The sequence below is a fragment of the Neofelis nebulosa genome, chromosome 3 (genome assembly GCF_028018385.1).
Source record: "Neofelis nebulosa isolate mNeoNeb1 chromosome 3, mNeoNeb1.pri, whole genome shotgun sequence".
NCBI classification, from domain to species: Eukaryota; Metazoa; Chordata; class Mammalia; order Carnivora; family Felidae; genus Neofelis; species Neofelis nebulosa.
Genome location: NC_080784.1, coordinates 8,039,167 through 8,060,241, shown reverse-complemented (window position 1 = coordinate 8,060,241; position 21,075 = coordinate 8,039,167). Strand labels below are relative to the sequence as shown.

At 39.3% G+C, this 21,075-nt stretch overlaps 1 protein-coding gene across 4 annotated transcripts in view; it reads left to right on the top strand.

The window, feature by feature from the left end:
• Window positions 1-21,075, top strand: part of GPM6A (glycoprotein M6A) — a 358,838-nt gene that overhangs the window by 295,930 nt on the left and 41,833 nt on the right. For all 4 annotated transcript variants that reach the window (XM_058719904.1, XM_058719902.1, XM_058719903.1 and 1 more), the window contains one exon: window positions 17,254-17,446. In XM_058719904.1, coding sequence (XP_058575887.1) covers window positions 17,254-17,446 — 193 coding nt within the window. The remainder of the gene's footprint in view (window positions 1-17,253; window positions 17,447-21,075) is intronic.

The window sequence follows — 21,075 nt, the reverse complement described above, 5'->3', positions numbered from 1 at the left end:
TAACACAGTTCTATTACGACTTTCTGCGGACTTTGTTCATTATACCTCAGTGATGACCACTCATGGCCAAAGACAGAAATTACTGTTTTTTCGTTATGCAGTAAGATATATTCCTAAGGTTTGCTTGGGTTTAGCTCCATCTTTTGATTCTGTTGCTGTGACTCCAGTGTATTTTTTCCAATATAACTTGAGTGGACAACATGTTGAAATTGAAGGATAGACCTTCATTGATGGGCGAACTTGACTCACGTCGGTAACTGATGCAAAGAAAAACAGCACAACATGGAGAAAGAAGATAGGTCCTTGGTTGTTCCGTGCTCGCTGTGTTCGTGAGCCAGACTCCATAGGACATGCAGCACATATAAAGATCCATAAATCCTGACCCCTCATCTCAGAGGCTTGTTACCGAATCACATGCAAACCACGACATAGGAGCACTATATCCAAGCGCTATGTAGGGTCTGGACTCGAGATGACAAAAACCTCATGTTTCATTTAATGTGTCTGCTTTTTCGGTTTTCCACGGGCATTCTGCTGTTACTTTTGCAACAATTCTTATTTTGCTCCACAGCCGCTAGCGGTGACTGGCAGGACCTGAAAATGAGCTTTGTGTGTATTCATAAAATTCTGGGGATTAGTAATGTGAAAGAAGAAAGATCTATGTGAAGTGCAGGTTTCTCTTAAAGACGCGCCCTGTGGTGAGCAGAGTATAAAAACAGCCCAAGGGCATATTCTGTTACCACGTGTTCACAGTCTGCCTTGTAGTCTTCTTATCTCCCTCTTAAACCTTTGTCACCACTATCTAGGAGTTATATGGGATCTGATCAAAGGAAGCAAAAGGCATTAAGCATTTGGGGTATGGGACAAATTAGTAGAGAGTGAAAATCACCGCAATAAAAACACACTGCGTTTTTATTTTGTCATCTTGGTGCTCTCATTCCAGTTGTAATACAAGCAAAGTGACAGGCTTGGGCATGGCTCCGAGAAAATCAACATTGCCTCTAGAATATTTAAAAAGATTTATTACAGACTTTGAACTAACACTTCCCTGTCCTTGAGGGATCAGAACAGGTACCAACAGCTCCTTGAAACGAGAAGGACATGGACAGAAAAGAAGACTATTGTTCTGTTGATTTAAAGACATATTTTAGCTTTTTAAAGACTCTGGGTGCTTGAGAAAAGATAGTGCTTACAGAAATGACATTTCTACTTTGAAATGCTGCCATTTCTCCTACTTCCAAATATACATTAGATAATTCAGAAGCCCTTAACGGTACTTTTGGACCACAGAAGAGACTTCTAACATATTGTGACAGTTGTCTGTGACTAATTGTGAAGAAATAACTGTTATGTACCCATTTTGAAAATTCTGCTAATGTTCCTGATACAACACCATCATGTGATTTGTCCAGAGGTGACTTATTCTCTACTCCATATATATTTTGAAATAATCTTTTGATTTAGGAAATGTACTTTCAAAATATTCCTATCGTTTTGATGTTTCAGAACATGGCTTTAAATTTTGCCTCATGCCATAACTATGAAATGGAAAATTTTAACATCTGCCTGTCTGAGAAACAAAATCATCTTTAAATTGAGAAAAAATGTGTAAATTCTAAAATACCAGATTGCATTAAAAACCTATTGTTACGTTTCGAGAACCATGATTGTGTCTGCAAATGTCATAGTGAATTTCCATGAACTGAATTGAAGAAGCAAACTTTCAATAAGGAATTCATGTTGTCTTTTATTTTTTTTTTTAATTTTTAAAAAATGTTTATTTTTGAGAGAGAGTGGGCGTGTCGGAGGGGCAGAGAGAGAGGGGGGGACAGAGGATCCAAAGCAGACCCCACACTGACAGCAGAGAGCCCCAGGGAGGGCTGGAACTCACGAACTGGGAGATCATGACCTGAGCTGAAGTCCAACACTCACAGACTGAGCCACCCAGGAGTCTCTCGTGTTGTCTTTTAAAAGAGAATTTGGGGGCACCTGAGTGGCTCAGACAGTTGGGCATCTGACTCTTGATATCCGCTCCAGTCATGATCCCGGGGTTGTGGGATTGAGCCCTACATCGGATCCTCGCTGAGCATGGAGACTGCTTAAGATTCCCTCTCTCTGGGGGCGCCTGGGTGGCGCAGTCGGTTAAGCGTCCGACTTCAGCCAGGTCACGATCTCACGGTCCGTGAGTTCGAGCCCCGCGTCAGGCTCTGGGTTGATGGCTCAGAGCCTGGAGCCTGCTTCCGATTCTGTCTCCCTCTCTCTGACCCTCCCCCGTTCATGCTCTGTCTCTCTCTGTCCCAAAAAAATAAAATAAACGTTGAAAAAAAAAAAAATTAAAAAAAAAAAAGATTCCCTCTCTCTGCCCCCCATTCTATTTCTGTCCCCCACTCACGCTCTCTCTCTAAAATTAAAAATAAAAAAACAACAACAACTTTAGGGGCACCTGGGTGGCTCAGTCTGTTGAGTGTCAGAGTGTCTGACTTGGGCTCAGGTCATGATCCCACTGCTCATGGGTTAGAGCCCTGTGTCAGGCTCTGTGCTGACAGCTCAGAGCCTGGAGCCTGCTTCGGATTCTGTCTGCTCGTCCCTTACTCTCTCCCTTTCTCAAAAATAAAATTAAACATTAAAAATTCACTTATTCTTTTATTTTTAAAATAACAATATAATAATAAAATACATTAAGACAACATTTGCCGATCAGTTAAATTTTGCATAAGGTTTTTAGAAATAATTCAGATGTTCCCCCCTTAATAGCCTAATACATTCACTTAATTAAAGAATAAACTTACATTGAATATAATTTTTTTAATGTTTATTTACTATTGAGAGAGAGTGACAGAGTGCGAGCAGGGGAGGGGCAGAGAGAGAGGGAGACACAGAATCCGAAGCAGGCTCCAGGCTCTGAGCTGTCAGCACAGAGCCTGACGTGGAGCTTGAACTCACAAACAGCAAGATCACGACCTGAGCTGAAGTCAGACGCTTAACCAACCGAACCACTCAAGCGCCCCAACATTACATTGGATATAAACACTAATTTTATTTTCTAAAAATCCACAGAATATCTGAAATAATGGCATAAAGAAAATATTGCTTTTTTAGATGTTAATTTCTTTATAAAAAACTTCTCGGGGCGCCTGGGTGGCGCAGTCGGTTAAGCGTCCGACTTCAGCCAGGTCACGATCTCGCGGTCCGTGAGTTCGAGCCCCGCGTCGGGCTCTGGGCTGATGGCTCGGAGCCTGGAGCCTGTTTCCGATTCTGTGTCTCCCTCTCTCTCTGCCCCTCCCCGTTCATGCTCTGTCTCTCTCTGTCCCAAAAATAATTAAAAAAAATGTTGAAAAAAAAAAAAAATTTTAAAAACTTCTCAGTGGTCATAAAGATAAAAAGCATCTTAAAATTGCCCTGGTCTTGAGGTTGAAAGATAGTACTCTATCAGGATACTTGATCTGGAATCCAAACTGCTATCCTTAATTGGCACAATTTTACAAAGCCTTATATTCTTTAATGTTAAAGACACAGCCTCATAATGCCATATTGCTTCATTATATAACGTATAATGTTTCTTTGAAAACATGGAATGCCTTATTACCCTGAAAACTCTTGGCAACTATTGTGACTCCATTGTGATTGCAGGGACACTTAAAAAATTTTTTTAATAACACGTGGTGCACCCTATCAGCCAAGAATAAAACATGCATCCTAAGTTGTGTGATTCACATGGGTATGAATTATTTTTTTATGTAAAACAGCATATCCCCAGTGATCCTACAGGATCCGTTTTATCACCAGGTTTTCTCATTTTCTTGGAAAAGTGGCCTCTCCTAAAGAGTGATGGTTAATTTTTTAAATTATATTGCTCCTCTATATTTAACATACGACAGCTAACAGCGGTGCTCCTGTGCTATATTACAAACTTCCACCGAATGCACGTGTTGGCCATCTGTGCAGGCTCATCATTAGTGACCAAGTGGTAAATACTGGTGCAGAAAAATGCACAGTTTAAGAAGTAAATGCCTGTGAGTAATGGATGAGTTTTAAGTCACGGTGCGATTAAGTAATTCTGCCTTTTCGTTAGTGAATATGCAATTTTCACGAGACTTTTTTCATCTTGAAAATAGGATCCTCTTTCACGAACCGTAAAAAGGATTCCCTGTAAGGAAGAGATGTAGACCGTGAGAAGGAAGGAGTATAGATCAGTCACAGCGGAAGGATTAGCATGAGGGCAAAGGCTCATCTTCAGGAAGGGAAAGGTGGCCGTTGGAGCTGGCGTGCGGTGGGCGGCGAGAGATCACCAACAGCACCCCAGTGTGTAAGGCCAGTGTGACGCTGTAATGGTGGCGAAGCACAAAGGAAAGTCAAGGAAGGATTTTAAGCTGGAGGGTGACCTACTTTCATTTATGTTTCCACATATTTTCTCCAGCATTTGAGTCGGTGATACACGTAAGATCAGGAAAAGACCCATCTAGGAAGGCAAAGCCCTTTCAGAGAAAGTCTGTCTTAGGTACCACATTATTTTGGAGCGTTACTTAACAAATGATTTTCAGAATCACAGAAAGTGTTATAGAACAGCAGTAAACAACGTGTGATGAATGCGTTTTTAAAAATACCATCCTCTTTTCCTAAATTTGTTTGCTTAAGGGGGCCACTGACTCTACTTTTATTGTCAATGCCGTCAACTTTTTCTGTTTGGAATTTAATCATTCGGAGGCTCTCAGGATCTTCTGTGAACTTTTTCTGTATTGTTTTTGGTGGAGAAGTATGTGTCTTTATTTTGTGTGGCGGAGAGTCATATTGATAAGCCTCAGTATGGTGTAATTATCAGAGCAGAATTTTAGAGACAAGCGTATTAGTTCAAGTATAAGCATTGCTGGGTGCGTAGCTGTATGCTATTGTATGGTGAGTATCCTAATCCAAGTTTTTTCTTCTACAAAATTAAGATAATCCATTACAGGAGGGCTTTTGAATTATCTCCCCAGCAAACCTGCAGAAACATTGTTTACATGTTACATGGAAAGAAAAATAAGCTGATAAAAACAAGAGATATGAAACCCCCAAAAAAGTAAAAATAGTGTTGTAACCAATATCTCTTTCCCAAATTTGTCTTTCTTGATCCCAAAGTAGGAGATTTTCATGATTCTGACATTTGTGTCTGCAGGGCAGACATGGTGGAAAGCATGAGGCAAGCGACTTTTTTTGATCTGTCCTATTTGTTTGTTGAGACAGATTTTCCAATTAATTGACTTACTCAGGAAATATTAGTTGAACACCCACCATGAGGAAGATACTATTGCAGGAACGGGGCATATAAAAATAAGCAAAAAGCAGAAATGTTTGAGCTGATCGTTTTTACATTTTGGTGAGAAGAGTCCACGAACCAAATCAACAACTAAGATCAACAGTATGTTTTATGCTCAGGAGCATCATGGGGAAAACCAAAGCAGCTCTTGGGGTAGAGAGTTCAGTTTCCAACTGGATAATCTTGTGGCCAATTAAAGATGGCTGTAGGCTCTTCACCACTTCTTCCATCCAGAGCTGGAGTCCACCTTTCAACCTCCAAGAATCTGGGCTGTCGGTGATGATTTTGAGAGGAGGTGTGGCAAAATTGGTGCTCTGCCATTTTGGGGCTCATTCTTTAAGAATATTGGAAACTTTTTCTTTTTCTTGGAGCTACTGCTTTGATGGAAGTCTCCCGTTGTGTCGCACTGTGCTCTGCGAGAGCCCTAATAGCCACTTGGAGAGGCCACTCGAAATGAGATATTCCTAGTGAGTCCTCAGTTATTTCAGGCATGCTACCTGGGCACCATATATGCAATCGAAGAAGCCATCTTGGACATCCAGTTCACTCAAGTTTTCACATGACTGCCAGCCCCACCCACCTTTTGGCTGCAATTGCTTAAATAATCCCAAATGAAAACTGTCCATTTGAGTTCAGTAACCCCATGAGAAATGTGAGTAATTATAATATATCATTGTTTTAAGCTAATACATTTTGGGGATGGCTCATGAGGCACCAATGGGTGACCCAACAGACAAACAAACAAGCAACATTTTGAACAAATTTGAAAGTTGTTAGGAAACAAGCCATGCCAATATTTATGGTAATAGGTCGATTCATTGCAGGGGGAGATAAGAGTTTTAGCTAGATCCCCAAACATCATCTGAACAAGATGTGTGCTACAAAAACCTCACAGGGGTGTGAAATTCAGAGTAGTTTGTGCTCCACTCCCCCCCCCCCCCAGGGATTGCTCTGATTTCATATGAGAAATATGTCTCCACCTGATTGCTATCTCACCCTCCAGGCTTATTTATCACAGTGAGAGAATATGGCTCTAATTATTATTGAAGCAATTAACTTTTCTGCTTAGGGAAATATGTTTAATTAATCAAGACATTCTTGCCAAGTCATGTTGACCAGTACAAAATGTTCTGTAATCAGCGATACAGTTTTATAAAAGCGATCTGAATCACAAATATTAGTATTCTCGAAATTCCTTAATAACGAATGGTAGAAAGAAAAATATCATTCTTCTGGAAAGCCCACACTACATAGACCTTCATGTACTTTTCAGTATTGACCCTCAATAATCATTTGTAAAATTGCCTGTATGTGATCGTACCTCCCTCATAGCGTTGCTGTGGAGAGCACACAGTTGACACCTTAAAAGTCTTGGCAGTGTTTCTGATGCATTGGAACTGCTCAAAAAGTCCTTATGGATGTGATTGAGTTATAAACTGCTTACTTTAATAATCTGTTCAAAATTCTTAGAGTAAATCCTTCTTAATCCCTGTATTATATACGTATCTAGTTTATCAACTCATCTTAAAACATGTTAGGCATGTAATATGATTTTATACAGTACTACATGGCTTCTCCATGCTGTTCCGTCAGAGTCAACTGAAGCATTTGATACAGAGTTGTCAAGGGAGGAAATCCTAGGATCTCTATTTTTGTCAAAAGCCCTGATGGTTTTGGTACCCAGCCACAAAATTAGGAGGGGATAAAGAAAATCTCCCAATATTATTTTCCTCTTTTAAGATGCTCTTTTTAGAATTAGGAACTGATTTGGTTAAGTATGTAGCAATGACTAACATATGTACATTTAAAACCTGTCATTTTAGTTTGCTATCTTAATAATTTGCCCTGAATTATTCAAATGTTTATCTTAACTCTGTATTTTGTTTAGACTAGGAATATATTTAAATGTTAGTTAAAATTTTAGTAATATTTGGGGATTAAGTGGACTATATTCTTGAATGCTTTAAAAATATAGATGATCCTGGGGCCCCTGGGTAGCTCAGTTGGTTGAGTGTCCAGCTCTTGATTTCTGCTCAGGTCATTCCAACATCGTGAGATCAAGCCCCATGTTGGGCTCCATGCTGAGTGTGGAGCCTGCTTAAGATTCTCTCCCTCTCTCTCTCTCTCTACCTCTGCCCATCTTCCCCACTTGCACTCACTCTCTCTCTCTAAAAATAAAAAAAATATATATAGAGAGATGATCATGTCATTAATTAAAGAGTTAACTATTATAAAGTCTGTCTGCTATAAACTTTACAGTATAATGCATTCCTCAGAAGCACAGTTTTGTGCTTTTATGTTATTAGATAAGCCAGATAAGCCAGGCTGTGATCCTGGGTGCTCTAATTGGGCACTCAGGATATCACAGTGCTAGATATTTAGAAAGAATAATTTTAGAAACCTTTCTGAAAAAGTACTAGAAATTTCTAACTTTATTTCTCCTAGTATGTAGGCTCAAAAAGAGTAGAGGCCATAAGTATATATATGTCATTCCTGTATACTCAGTGCAGAAAACTAGTATGTGCTCAAAAACATTCCCTGAATATTGATAGAGTGATTCAGTGCCCATGCTGCTAACAAGCCAGAGAAAAAAGGGGTGAATTTGTGAAATGAACTTAGTACAGTCAAGTCATGATGTAATGGTAACTGTACTATTTCTATTCAAGGGACATGTTACCTTGCATAATAGGGTAAGAGACGGTCGGGTTGGCTCCGTGCCACTAACATCTCCACAGACACTTAAGGATCTTAAGGCTATATTGAATTGTTACTCATTTTCAGAAACAGTCCTCTGAAAAGTCGTTTGCTTTAACTTTACCCGAGTGATAACTTCACATTTCCCTTGTGTGTTGATGCCTTTGTCTAAGACCCTTATTGGCCATGGCCCCAGTAGTTGTAACTAGAAGTGCTTTTTTGGCCACACAGCACAACCCCAGCCTCTCTGTGCTTTGGTATTGGCACGGCTCTGGGGCAGTAGTAGTTGTGGGGATAAAAGGATGCCACGAAGGGAATCCTCCCAGGAAGGAGAGCCCTATCAATCTGGAGACTCACATTCTTCAATTTTAGAAACTGTTTTTGAGTGTCTGCTAATTTGCTAATCTTCATTTTCTCTGCTTTTCATGGTGGACCTCATATTTGAATGTGGATCTCGGACCTCCTTATCTGATGTCCTAGGTTGGTTATCTTTTCTCTTTAGTTTCCATCTGTGTCTTCTTGTTCTACCGTGTCATATGTTTCCTCTCCTTTGTCTTTTAGCCCTTTCATTAAAATGTAAACTTCTGCTTTATTTAGTAAGAGCTTCTGACTTTTTTTTTTTTTTGCAGTTGCCTATTGTTAGCATCTACTCTTATTTCAAGAATACAATGTATTTACTTATATCCTAGGGGAATGTAGGAGTGTGTATGTGTGTGTGTGTGTGTGTGAGTGTACCGTTTTTAAATCCTCATCAACTGCCTGCTGTGTCTCTCATTTCTCTGAGTTCTTTTGTGTTTATTTTGGTTTCCTTCTTTCAAGTTGGAGATATTCCTCCAAAACCTATTGATCTTTTGTTGTCCCTGTATAAGAGTGAACTCCCAGCAGTATGATAGACTACATGACATGAAAAACTTTGCTGTTGTAAAACAGTTGAAATTATGGAATTAATATGTATATGTATTTAATATACACATGTGTAAAATATAGATGTAATTAAAATATATTTACTCATATATATGTATGCATTGGTCTTCTGAGCCTGAGTTCCACCCCAGGCATGGAGTCAGCTTGGAATACGTAGTGTAAAAACCAGGACTCTAAAAGGCACTGGTGGAGGGCTAAGCCATGAAAAGAAAAGAAAAACAAAAAATAAACCTAACAGCAATCATGACAAAAATTCTGTGTATGACAGAAAAGAAAATTACCTTCCTTTTACCTTGGCTGGGTTGGGAGGGGAAGTCCCCTCAAAATTTGATCCCACAAGCCCCCTCTCCTCTGAGTTTGTGACCTTAATTTCTGCTACCTGAGACTGAAAAACCCAAGTTTAAGATTGAATTTAAAGGAAGTCACCATAAATTCCAAAAGATTGCTATTCTGTAGCTCATGTTTTCTAACAATGATGCAGTTAAGATACAAACACATAATAACCCAAAACACAGAAAAATATCACATATTTGGGAATTAAAACAAAAAAAAATCAAAGAAAACAAATATTTAAATACATTTTGGTCAAAAATCACAGTAGGCTTTAGGAAATTCTTACAACTGAACAATGATGAAAAGATCACATATTAGAACTTGTGAAATTCACAATTAGAAGGGACTTTATATCCTTAGCTTTTTATTAGAAAAGAAGAAAGACTAAAAACTAATGAGGTCAGCAACCGCCTCAAGACATTATGAAATGTACAGCAAAATATACCCCAATAAAGTAAAATCAAAGAAATAAGTTAAAAACAGAAATTAATGAAACATGAAATACTCATGCAAAATGGGTTATGTAAAAAGCCTAGTAATATTAAGAAACATTAGAATTTTATTATGATAGTTATTAGTACTATTTGCTAAGTATTTAGGGCACTGTGTCTTGTGGAAACATAGAATTGCTCTTTGTGACTGAGAGGGAGGCATGATGGTTCTTTCTGGCCTTTGGACTCGAGTAGAAGTGGCATCTCTCACCTGTAGCTCAGAATATTTAATTGTCAAAGTGAGACTTTCCTGATGTTTTTTATTCTGAGGGTATGACTGGCAGGGTTCAAGACGATGTCTCCTTTTTTTCAGCCTGAGTTTCTGAACTCAAGCTATAGTAGGCGGAGAACCCCAGCACTAAACTGGGATAGAAATATTATAACCTGAATGAAAGATAAAATGTGATATTTTAAATCATTAAAACTGTTTTTTTTTTATCTTTATTTTTTAATGTAGCAAACATGGAACATAAAACATAGGCTATCCTGACTGGTGGACTTTAAGAACAGAGAAAGAAGGGCAACTGGGTAGCTCAGTCATTTGAGGTGTGACTTGATTTCAGCTCAGGTCGTGATCTCACAGTTTGAGAGATTGAGCCCCAAGTAGGGCTCGGAGCTGACAGCATGGAGCCTGCTTGGGATTCTTTCTTTCCCTCTGTCTCTCTGCCCTTCCCCTCTCAAAATAAATTAATTCACTTAAAAAATAGAGAGGGGCGCCTGGGTGGCTCAGTTGGTTAAGCGTCTGACTTCGGCTCAGGTCATGATCTGATGGTTCGTGTGTTTGAGCCCTGCATCGGGTTCTATGCTGACAGCTCAGAGCCTGGAACCCGCTTCAGATTCTGTGTCTCCCTCTGTCTCTGCCTGTCCCTTCTCGAGCTCTGTCTCTGTCTCTGTCTCTGTCTCTCTCAAAAATAAATCAAACATTTTTAAAAATTTAAAAAAATAGAGAAAGAGAGAAAAAGGAAAAGAGACAAAGGTGGGCAGACAGAGGAGTGATGGAAAAGTAGAGGGGTAGAGAAATGAAGAAAGGAAGGATATTGAAATCATCTGAGAAAACAAAAGGAAACATGAACAGATGATAAATAAGTTAAAAATACTAGAAAATGGGTGCCTGTGTGGCTCAGTTGGTTAAGCGCCTGACTTCGACTCAGGTCACGATCTCCCAGTTCATGAGTTTGAGCCCTGTGTTGGGCTCTGTGCTGACAGCTCAGAGCCTGGAGCCTGCTTCGGATTCTTTGTCTCCCTTTCTCTCTGCCTCTCTGCTGCTTGTGCTCTCTCTCTCTCTCATAAATAAACATTAGAAATTTTTAAAAAATACTGTAAAACAAAATTACGTACAACTTCATCATAAATTTTAAATCTTATATTAAATGTACAAATATATAAAAATTGAATTTAGTAAACAGACTTAAAAAAATAGAAATCTTGATTAGTTCTATAAATATTAGCAAATTAGATTAGTAGTTAAAATTCTTCCCCCAAAGTACACAAGTGGCCTGAATGGTTTTACTAGCTGGTTCTACCAAATATTTGTTGTTCAGCTAAACCTGACACAAACAACCCCACAGCCCCAAGGGACAGAAGGAGGTCACTGTACAAGACTAGTATAAACTTGATTCCAAAACAAGAAAGCAACAATTAGATGTCAGTCACATTCATGAACATAGATGTCCCCACCCTCACCCATTACGTTTTTAGCCTCATTTTATATTCCTTTGTTTCAGCTTCAACCTATTTTACCATCAATGGCTTCCTAAATTTTCCTTAGAGACTCTAGTCACACACCTACCTCAGGACATTAGCATTTCCTTTTCCTGTTTGAAACCCTCTTCTCCCACCGACCCTCTGGGACTGCTCTTTTCCCTCCTTTGTGTCTTTTTAAAAATGTCACCTTGGTTATTCCTTTCCTGAAAAAAACTGAGATCATTATTCCACTGTTCCCTACTTCCCTTCCCTGTTTGGGTTTTTCTGTCTGCACTTTCCACCACCTCTCGTGTGTTACTTCTGCATCTTGCTGGTTGTCTGTCTCCCACCTCTAGAAAGAGAGCAGGGCCCTTGTTTACTTCCTTACTTGCACAGCTCTGGCAGTTAGCATGCTGCCTGGCACCTGGTGAGGACCCAGGAACTATTTGTGGAGTGAACTGATAAATGCAAAAGTATTGAACAAAATGTTAGCATGACAAATTCAGCAACGTATGAAAAATACAGTATGACTCAGTTGGATTTTTCTCAGGAATGCTGGTTTAAATTAGAAAAACTTATTGAAATGGCAGATAAAGAGAAACAACAAAATTATTTCAACAGATGGGGGAAACGCATGTTATGGAATTCAAAATTAAGGAGACCTCCTTAACCAGTAAACCAACAGCAAACATCACACTCGATGCTAAAACCTGGCAAGTGTTTTCTTTATTATCAGGAACAAGAAAAGGTGCCCTTTTTTTTCATTGTTTCTCCTTGTCTCCTTGCATTGTACCTGACGGAATAAGCCAACGGGAAGATAAGTAGAAGGTACAAATCATGAAAAGAAAGCAAGCTCAGAATTTTCACAGATGGTATGATCATCAACAAACTCAAAGTAATTCACAGAATCAAAATAATTCAGAAGATCATCACAAGAAGTTTGTGAAATTTCTAGATACAAAATCAGTGTATAGATACCAAATCAGAATTCCAATTAGTTAAATTGTGGAAACAGACAAACTGTTTCTGAAATTTACGTGGTAAGGTGGGAGGGCCATTAACAGCATGATCCGCATGAGGAAGATGAACAAGTTGGGGGAATTTTCTCCACCACAAAGCAAGACATATTGTAAGGCAGTGTGATATTGGCCCAGGGACAGACCAGGACACTGATGGAGCACAACAGACAGCCCCCAAACAAACCCAGGCCTCTCTGGGTACGTGGTAGTGACCAAGGTGACATCACAGCTCAGTAGAGAACACATCAACTCATTAGGAAATATTTATCGATGAATAATTGCCCATATCATTTGTTAACCTCTTTTCCGGAATCCACCACTGTGCTGGCCTCCCTTCCCCAGACGCCTTTCTTCCAGGCTCTTTGTCTTGTTGGCTTACGTTCTTTCCCCTTGACTTATCTCGGTGCACTTTGTGGAAAGAGCAGTGGCAAAGGCTTGTGTTTATTTCACAGTGTTTAAATGGAAGTAAAGTACTCGTAGATCTCATCCTTCTAAAAAAAAATGTGGACTATGTCCGGAGCTTCTGTCTTCTTTGAATTTTTATATCAGGGCAAGTCCGTGTATAACCCCACTAGATATTGGACAGATGCTAATGTTTCCGAGTATTGAAAAGGAAGTCCAGTCATTCCTTCAATGTATTTTTTCATATGAGATTAAAGGCGTAGTGTTAATTTGAGAAAATACAGCCAGCAACCGGGTAGGTGTGAGAAGTGCTTCTGTGCGTGTACTGGTAGTATCTACCGGACGGCGTGTAAATTCCACGTTCAGCATTAGAACCATCAGCTCTGTTTGAGAGTCGGTGGCCCTGTTCTCACAGCTTGTACTGAAAGCGTTTGCTGTGCAAATTTCATCTTTATTGTCTTTATAGAGATTTTCTCAAGAAATGTTATTTTTCTCCCGTGCCGGCCCTCCGCGTATGACGCTCTCACCGATCATCACTAAATGGAGTGATTTCTCGTTTGAGGGGCAGTGAAAACGTGGTGATGGGAGGCAGCAGAAGCCTCAGCCTTAAAGGATGATTGTTGGGAGCACGTCCTGGGCCCCAGAGCACGGTTGCCATGGTGATTCTGCTGCTCTGCCAAGGCTCCTTCTCACTGTGGGTGGAGACATGCTCTCCTGCCAGCAGCTCTGTGGGATTCTGGCAGCTGGAGAGAAGGCTGAAGTGATGCTCTGCTTCCCCCGACGGGAGTTCGGAGAGTCTTCTTTTAAATCCAACAGGCAACTCGGGCCCCGTGGCAGGGCGGGGGCAGTTAGGATCTAGACCATCCCAAGTGCAAAATGTGCATGATAAGATTCTTACTGTTTCTTATTTTGAGTAAAACTCTTGCAGAGGATTGGGACTTAAATTGAAGGAGGCGAGCCTAACGTGGCAGTGAGGGAGGTTTAGAGAAACCTGGATTTGTCAGTAGGGATGATGGAATTCTGAGGGATTTAAATGGCCGCATTTCAACAGGGAGGAAAAAAAAAATCCGTTCGATTTGGAGACCTTAAACTCATTCAGAAATGCCGTTGAACTCAGGGTCGTCAATTTGGGTTTAACGCAGTATTGAAATTTTTCTCATGTTTGTCGAAATTTAGAAGGCACCGCTCAGTTAAAGCTGTATGTAATTAATCCTATAGACCGTGACACTAACAACCCCCCCCCCCCACCTCCTGAACTTATACAGTCTAGGTAACTGGTAACTGCTAAACCACAACTGAGAAAATGTAAAAGAAGTAGAAACTGACTCTGAATTAGAATTCAGATAAACAAAATTAATCAAAAGTCGTCAGTGGCATTTTAGTGACCGTCTATAGGCTTACCTCTTCATTTGTCCCTGGACCTCATTCTGATTTTATTTTTGCTTTGTTAAAAGCTTTAGGAGGACCCAGCAAAGATAATTCCTATCTGTGAATTTGATGTTCGGACTCTTTCTGTCTCTTTAGACTTCTATTCCGAAGGGTTTTGTTGACTACATTACATTAATCTGATTTTGACAGCTCTGACTGCAGAGGAAGGCCCGCATACCTATATCAAATTCTTCAAGAACAGTAGTAGAGAGAAATCACAATGGGGTTTGAAATCATGGGAGTGTTTGGGGCGCTTCCCAAGATAAGGGGTAACTCCTCTTTGAGTTGGTACTGATTTTGTTTCTTGTTTTCCTTTATCTTTACATAATCAGTAAGGTGAAAATTTTACAACATGGAGAGACAGAGAGTAGTTCAAAGATTTTTCTGCTCTCCTGTTAATCTCCACTCAAGACTGTGTTCAGTGACATTCAGGGGCTACACACTCTGGTCTCATCCATCTGCTAGTGAAATCGCTTCCCATCGTATGAAGTGTCAATCTGTTCTACCGTTTTCTACTTCCCCACATTCTGTGTGTGCGCACGCACGTGTGTGTGTGTGTGTGTGTGTGTGTGTGTCGAGGGAATAAGATTTAGGAAATGATTTTCTGTAAATAACAATTGCTTTGAAAGTGCAGAGGTGTTCTGATTTCTTTTTATTTGCCTCTGGGGCAGAAGAGGTGAGCCATAATTCTCTCAAGAAGGCCAGTTCCAATGATCAGTGTTCAAATTAGCCGTCTAGACCACTCTCTAAATGTAGAGTTACTTCACACAGGAAGCTTACAATTATTGCATGAATCATATGTTACTATAAACACATATACATTCTAGATAAGGTGCACGCAGATCTTCCTATGACTTAAGTACAATAAATAACAGTCCATTTTCCAATCTCATTTTTTATTTGCTTCTGCAGAAAGGAAGAGTCAGTTATATGGAGAGTTTTTCAGAGCCTTCGGCATTACAAAAGGAGATTGGATCAAGAATTTCCAAAAGGAGAAGAATAGGAGGAAATCTCTGGAATGGGGGTAGGGGGAGGGAGGGGCACAGGTAGATGGAGGGGAAACTGAGATCATCATAGGAGTTGCTCTGGGCCTGGCAGCCCTTTGTGTTTCCTTTCTCACCAGCAACTGGTGCAAAGTACCTCATCAATATGTCTTATTGCAAAACATACACACGTACGCATTCTAGTTAATCTCTTAGAAGATACCTAGCAAATTCTCACAGTTATTTTTGATACTAACAGCCTGATGTCTTAAACAAAAAGTTATCTTTCAAAAGGCTAACATGACAAAACTTTAAAAAACAGAAGTGATTACCTGGGTAGTCAACGTGTTTTTGAAAACCACATTACAACACAATCATAGTTCATCTCAATATAGTTAAAGGTGTGTCTAGCAATGGTAGATATGATATTTATTGAGTAGCTACTGTTTTTCATGCACTATTTTATGTATTGACGCACTTTTATTTTATTTTTTTATTAGCTCACTTCTAAATTGTATTTCATTGTAATTCCAATGTATTTAACCTACAATGTTATATTAGTTTCGGGTGTACAATGGGGTGCTTGAACAACTCTGTGCGTTACTCAGTGCTCACAAGTTAAGTGTACTGTTTAATCCCCATCACCTACTTTACCCATCCCCCCACCCACCTCCCCTCTGGTAACCATCTGTTCTCTATAGTAAAGAGTCTGTTTTTTGGTGTGTCTCCTTTTTTCCCTTTGTTCGTTTGCTTCTGTTTCTAAGATTTTATTTTTAAGTAAACTCTACACCCAATGTGGGGCTAAAATTCATCACCCTGAGATCAAGAGTCATACGCTTTCCTCACTGAGCCAGCTGGGTGCGCCCATTTGTTTTATTTCTTACATTCCACATATGAATGAAATCAAGACACGGTATGTGTCTTTCTCTGATTGTCTTATATTGCTTAGCGTAATACACTCTGGCTCCATCCATGTCATTGCAAATGGCAAGATTTCATTCTTTTTTATGGCTGAATAATATTTCATTACACACACACACACACACACACACACACACACACACGTATATACATATCCACACCACGTCTTCTTTAACCGTTCATCTGTCGATGGACACTTGGGCTGCTTCTGTAATTTGGCTGTTGTAAATAAATACCGCCATAAACACAGGGGTGCATAGATATCTTCTTGAATTAGTGTTTTCATATCCTTTGAGTAAATACCCAGTAGTGTGATTACCTACTTAATGCTCACAAGAATGATTTGAGGGAAATTCTGTCACCCTTTTACAAATGATGAAATGAAAAGAATAAACCTACTGAAAAACATAAAGTGATAGAGTCAAGATTTTACCCGTCCTCGTCTCTCTTATCTCCTGTGCCCGTATCTTTCTCATTGCTTTCAGTCATGCACCACAGCCAAGAACTGGGTTCTGCATTTGAGTCACTACAAAGCTAACGTACACTACTCTCTTAACTCAAAAGATTCTAATATAATTTGCCTTGCTACATGCAATGTTCTCAGATAGTCTCTAGTCTATTCTCTCAAACTTCTCAAAATTTCTGGTTGAAGTTCACTAAATTGGGTTCACATTGAATAGGTTTTGACTCACTATTTTAAAAACACAGCTACAGGGAGTTCCTTAGAGTAAATGTCATTGAAATAAAAACTCAAGCATGTGAAACTGACAGCAATAAAGTGAAGGTAGAATGTTATGTATGCACGTTGTGAAGATTGTGGGAAGTCTGAGTTGGGAAGGAAGGGCATCTGTTGGTCTGGGGGATAGAACAATGGAAGTAAATATTCTCTTAATTGTGGAGGATGGGCATATAATTAAGAAACCTGATTTTTATAGCCCCCAGGGCAGCCTAGGACTGGATGTGCGTGTTGACCCGATGTCATCTTTAAATGCAAATATACATTCCCATAATGCTGACTTTTTTTTTAATTAGATGAAGAAAAAAATATAAATTTCTAACATTTTCCCGTCGGTCTTCTGCAGGGTGTTTTGAGTGCTGTATTAAATGCCTGGGAGGCATTCCCTATGCCTCTCTGATTGCCACCATCCTGCTCTACGCTGGGGTTGCCCTCTTCTGTGGCTGTGGTCATGAAGCGCTCTCTGGAACTGTCAACATCCTGCAAACCTACTTTGAGATGGCAAGAACTGCTGGAGACACACTTGACGTCTTTACCATGTGAGTCACCCTCCTATCGCCTCTTACGTTGACAGTGTATGTTCACATTGCTGCGTGTTGAATAAACAGGGGTCTAAAGTCCAGTGAGGCAAAGTTATAGGTGAAGAAATAAATACCCTTGGGTTATACACCTGAGATGAGATACCTTTGACCTTTACCATGAATACAGGACACATAGCAGAAGGTTGGAAGCCAACTGAATCTGGGCTTGATTTGTGTTTCAATTTGACTGTCAAGTTTTATCCAAAATTCAGTCACCATTAAGTGGAATGCTTGCCTTTCTTTGGCTCTTCTCATTTGAGCAGAAGCTGTTCTAATAGAAGAGAACAGAGGATAAAGAACAGAGCCAGGTGTGAACGTAGACACTGCTGCTAATTCTAGGCAGTTAGCAGAATTCTGCGGGTTCTCTCACCTTCTAAACACACCCATTCAGCTCTGGGTGTAATACTGTCTTTCTTTCCTGCCTCACAGAAGTGATGTGGACTTCCTAATTAATCTTTGGGAGTGGTTCTTATTAACTTCGGTTAATGACAAATCATACAAAATATTGAGCACCTTTTTGCTATAACCGTGAGTTATACTTAAGACGTACGTTTGACTCATAAAATGCAGAATCCTGGGATCACTGAATTTTAATATTTTTTAAAAAGTAACTCACACATGGTCTAGAAGTAAAAGAGTTTGCTGTTTAAGTTGCAGTCCCTTGTTGCTGAATATCACAGAGAACAAGTGTTGAGGATTGAATTTAGTTCCAAATAAATTCCCAAGTCAGCTCATTTATTGAGTGATACAATGCCCACAAAAAGAAAATAACTTGTTTTTACACTGTATTTTGTAATACCAGCTGATAGTAGACTTTCTATTGCACTAGCCAGCACAGCATCTGTTCCCCTACAACTTCTTGCATGGATTTCATGTTTCTTGATACTGTGCAATTAGAATATTTTTCATGTTGCTTTATTTTGTCATTCAGAGTAAATTCAAATCCGCTTAATTTATATATACTTTTTCTGGAGTAAGATGGGTTTAGAGTTACAGATCTTAGTAATTAATACAGCTGGTGACAGTGACTTTGCTTTTTACTCTTAAAATTCCATTGGGGCGCCTGGGTGGCTCAGTCGGTTAAGCGGCTGACTTCGGCTCAGGTCATGATCTCACGGTCCATGAGTTCGAGCCCCGCGTCGGGCTCTGTGCTGACAGCTCAGAGCCTGGAGCCTGTTTCAGATTCTGTGTCTCCTTCTCTCTGACCCTCCCCCGTTCATGCTCTGTCTCTGTCCGTCTCAAAAATAAATAAACGTTAAAAAAATTAAAAAAAATATTAAAAAAAAATAAAATTCCATCAAAAGGTTAATGACATTTCTTATTTACCCAGAGCCAGTTCCTACTGGCCTGGTATAATTCATTCTAAGACCCTAATCTAAGACAACGCTCAGTCAACCTGGACAACTTTCTAGGTAGAAGACAACTTTTCTCCAACTCCAATATCAGAAAATATATCCTATTGCTAAAAATTTTTATAATCTATCAGCTACAGACAGAATATCTTGAATAAAATATTGGCTGTACATTATATTTGTTATTTTATTAATTAAAATTGCTGATTTCTGTATAAATGAAAAGATGAAAAACGGCACACATTTCCACCAAGTTATAGAGAAAGAATTTCCTACTTTGCAAAGTGGAAAGCATGTACCCTTGGACATAGTGTATAGCAAAATTTTTAGGAAAAGGAGTATTTATTGGAAATATTTATGCTTCTCTCAAATATAATGTCACTTAAAATTTGGGAAAGATTGGCCATAAAATAAGAAATATGACAAAGCAGGTGTGTGAGACTGAGTACCTCCCCCCAATATAGTTGTTAAGAGGAGAAAGGAGTTAATTTCCCTAACTCTTAAGTATCAATTTAGAGCTCAGTGTCACTGACTTATAGAAATGAATTCATAGCAAATTTTAAAAATCATAAACTAAAAATGACAAAGGACTTTATATCACTTTCCTCATGTTTACCAATGTAATTTCATTTTACAAATTAGTTTTGAAAAATAGTAATGATCCATTAAAACTAAACTCTTTAAGCCCTTAGTAGACAGTTTATCAATTTCCATTACATTAGCTACATAGCATGAATTGACCCTTGAAAGTGTATTCATCATTTGGAATATGATTGAATTATCTGAAAATGCTTTGGATTATTGCAGGATAGCCTGCAGAGATCCTTAAGAAGATGATGGCAAGGATATATTTTCATGTGATAAAACTGACATTTTCTTTTTAGTTTTATCTCAGCCTACACTGGACAAAATATGTTTTCACTGTGCATTATTTTAAGCTACCACAGATGTCCTTAAAATCTACAGATTCTCTATATTTAGGCTACATCCAAATTGCTAACCTTAGATACAGAATAGAAGTTTGTAAGAAATCATGAGCCTAATAAGTGACAGGAGGCGATTGCGGACATCAGGAACCATTTGTCAAGACATCTATTTGACATTTAGACAGCAGACTTTCATATATCACAGACTTCTCTTGCTCTGAAGGAAGAGTATATGTGGGAGTTCAGAAGAGAAAGCAGAGATCGTCTGCTTAATTTGGTACTTTTACCTTTGCTCTGTTTCATTGGAAATTAACTGAAATGAATAATGCATTTTTGGAATGGGAAGGACGCCATTTTGATTGGAATAGAGGCAAGTACTCACCTTATCTCTATTTTTATATTTCAAATAACTAAAATTCTTTATACAAGGCCTTCTGAAGCTACCAAACGAATTCCGACTCTCTCCCTCTCTGCAAACAGCTTGGGAAAACAGAGGGAAGATATGCCTCATAAACTTCTTAGGTGCCATTACTGCCAACTGATACGTTTAAAGATTTACATGCAGGTTTAGAGCCAGTAGGGATTACCCTATGGGATGCTGCCTTACAGGGATATCAGAGGAATAGATAAAGTGAGGGAGAAACAGAGGATGTAAAATAAGAAAATCCAGAATAGAGGTGGATGAGAGATGTGTTTAGTGGGCAGCATAGTTTGCTTGGAAATAAGCTAAGGTAAGTTTGGAAGAGAATGTGAAGAAAACCCTTGTTGGCCAACTTTAGTCATTTACAGAGAGTCTATTTTTTCCCCCTACTTCACATGCTTGGTTCAGCCAAATTAGGCACTCCTATCTCATTTACTTATAAAGGAAAAGAAGCCTGTTTACTGGATGTGTGAACTCAAAGATAAAACCAATTGCCCAAGCCTCCACTTTTTCTCCTATGGTCCTCGGGATATGAGGATTACTCCATTCTTTCTCTTAGCTTCTCTGTCTCTGTCTCTTCACTGTCTTCTTTCTCTTAAACACACACACACACACACACACACACACACACACACACACACCTCAATATGGTCAGTATCTCCAAGTCTACAGAAAGAGACATGTAGGTCAGGAGCTCTGAAAGATGACCGTTGTATTGCATTTCACTAATCATCTGTGTGGCGTGCAAAACTGACTTCTCATAAATAAGTTTGCATGTAAATAATAAACAAGTTTATAAATATTAAAAACCAATAAAGGAGTAATCTCCGCGGTCACACAGTCTGCGTTTGGGACTCGAAATTCCCAGTAGCGTCAGCCTTCAACAGG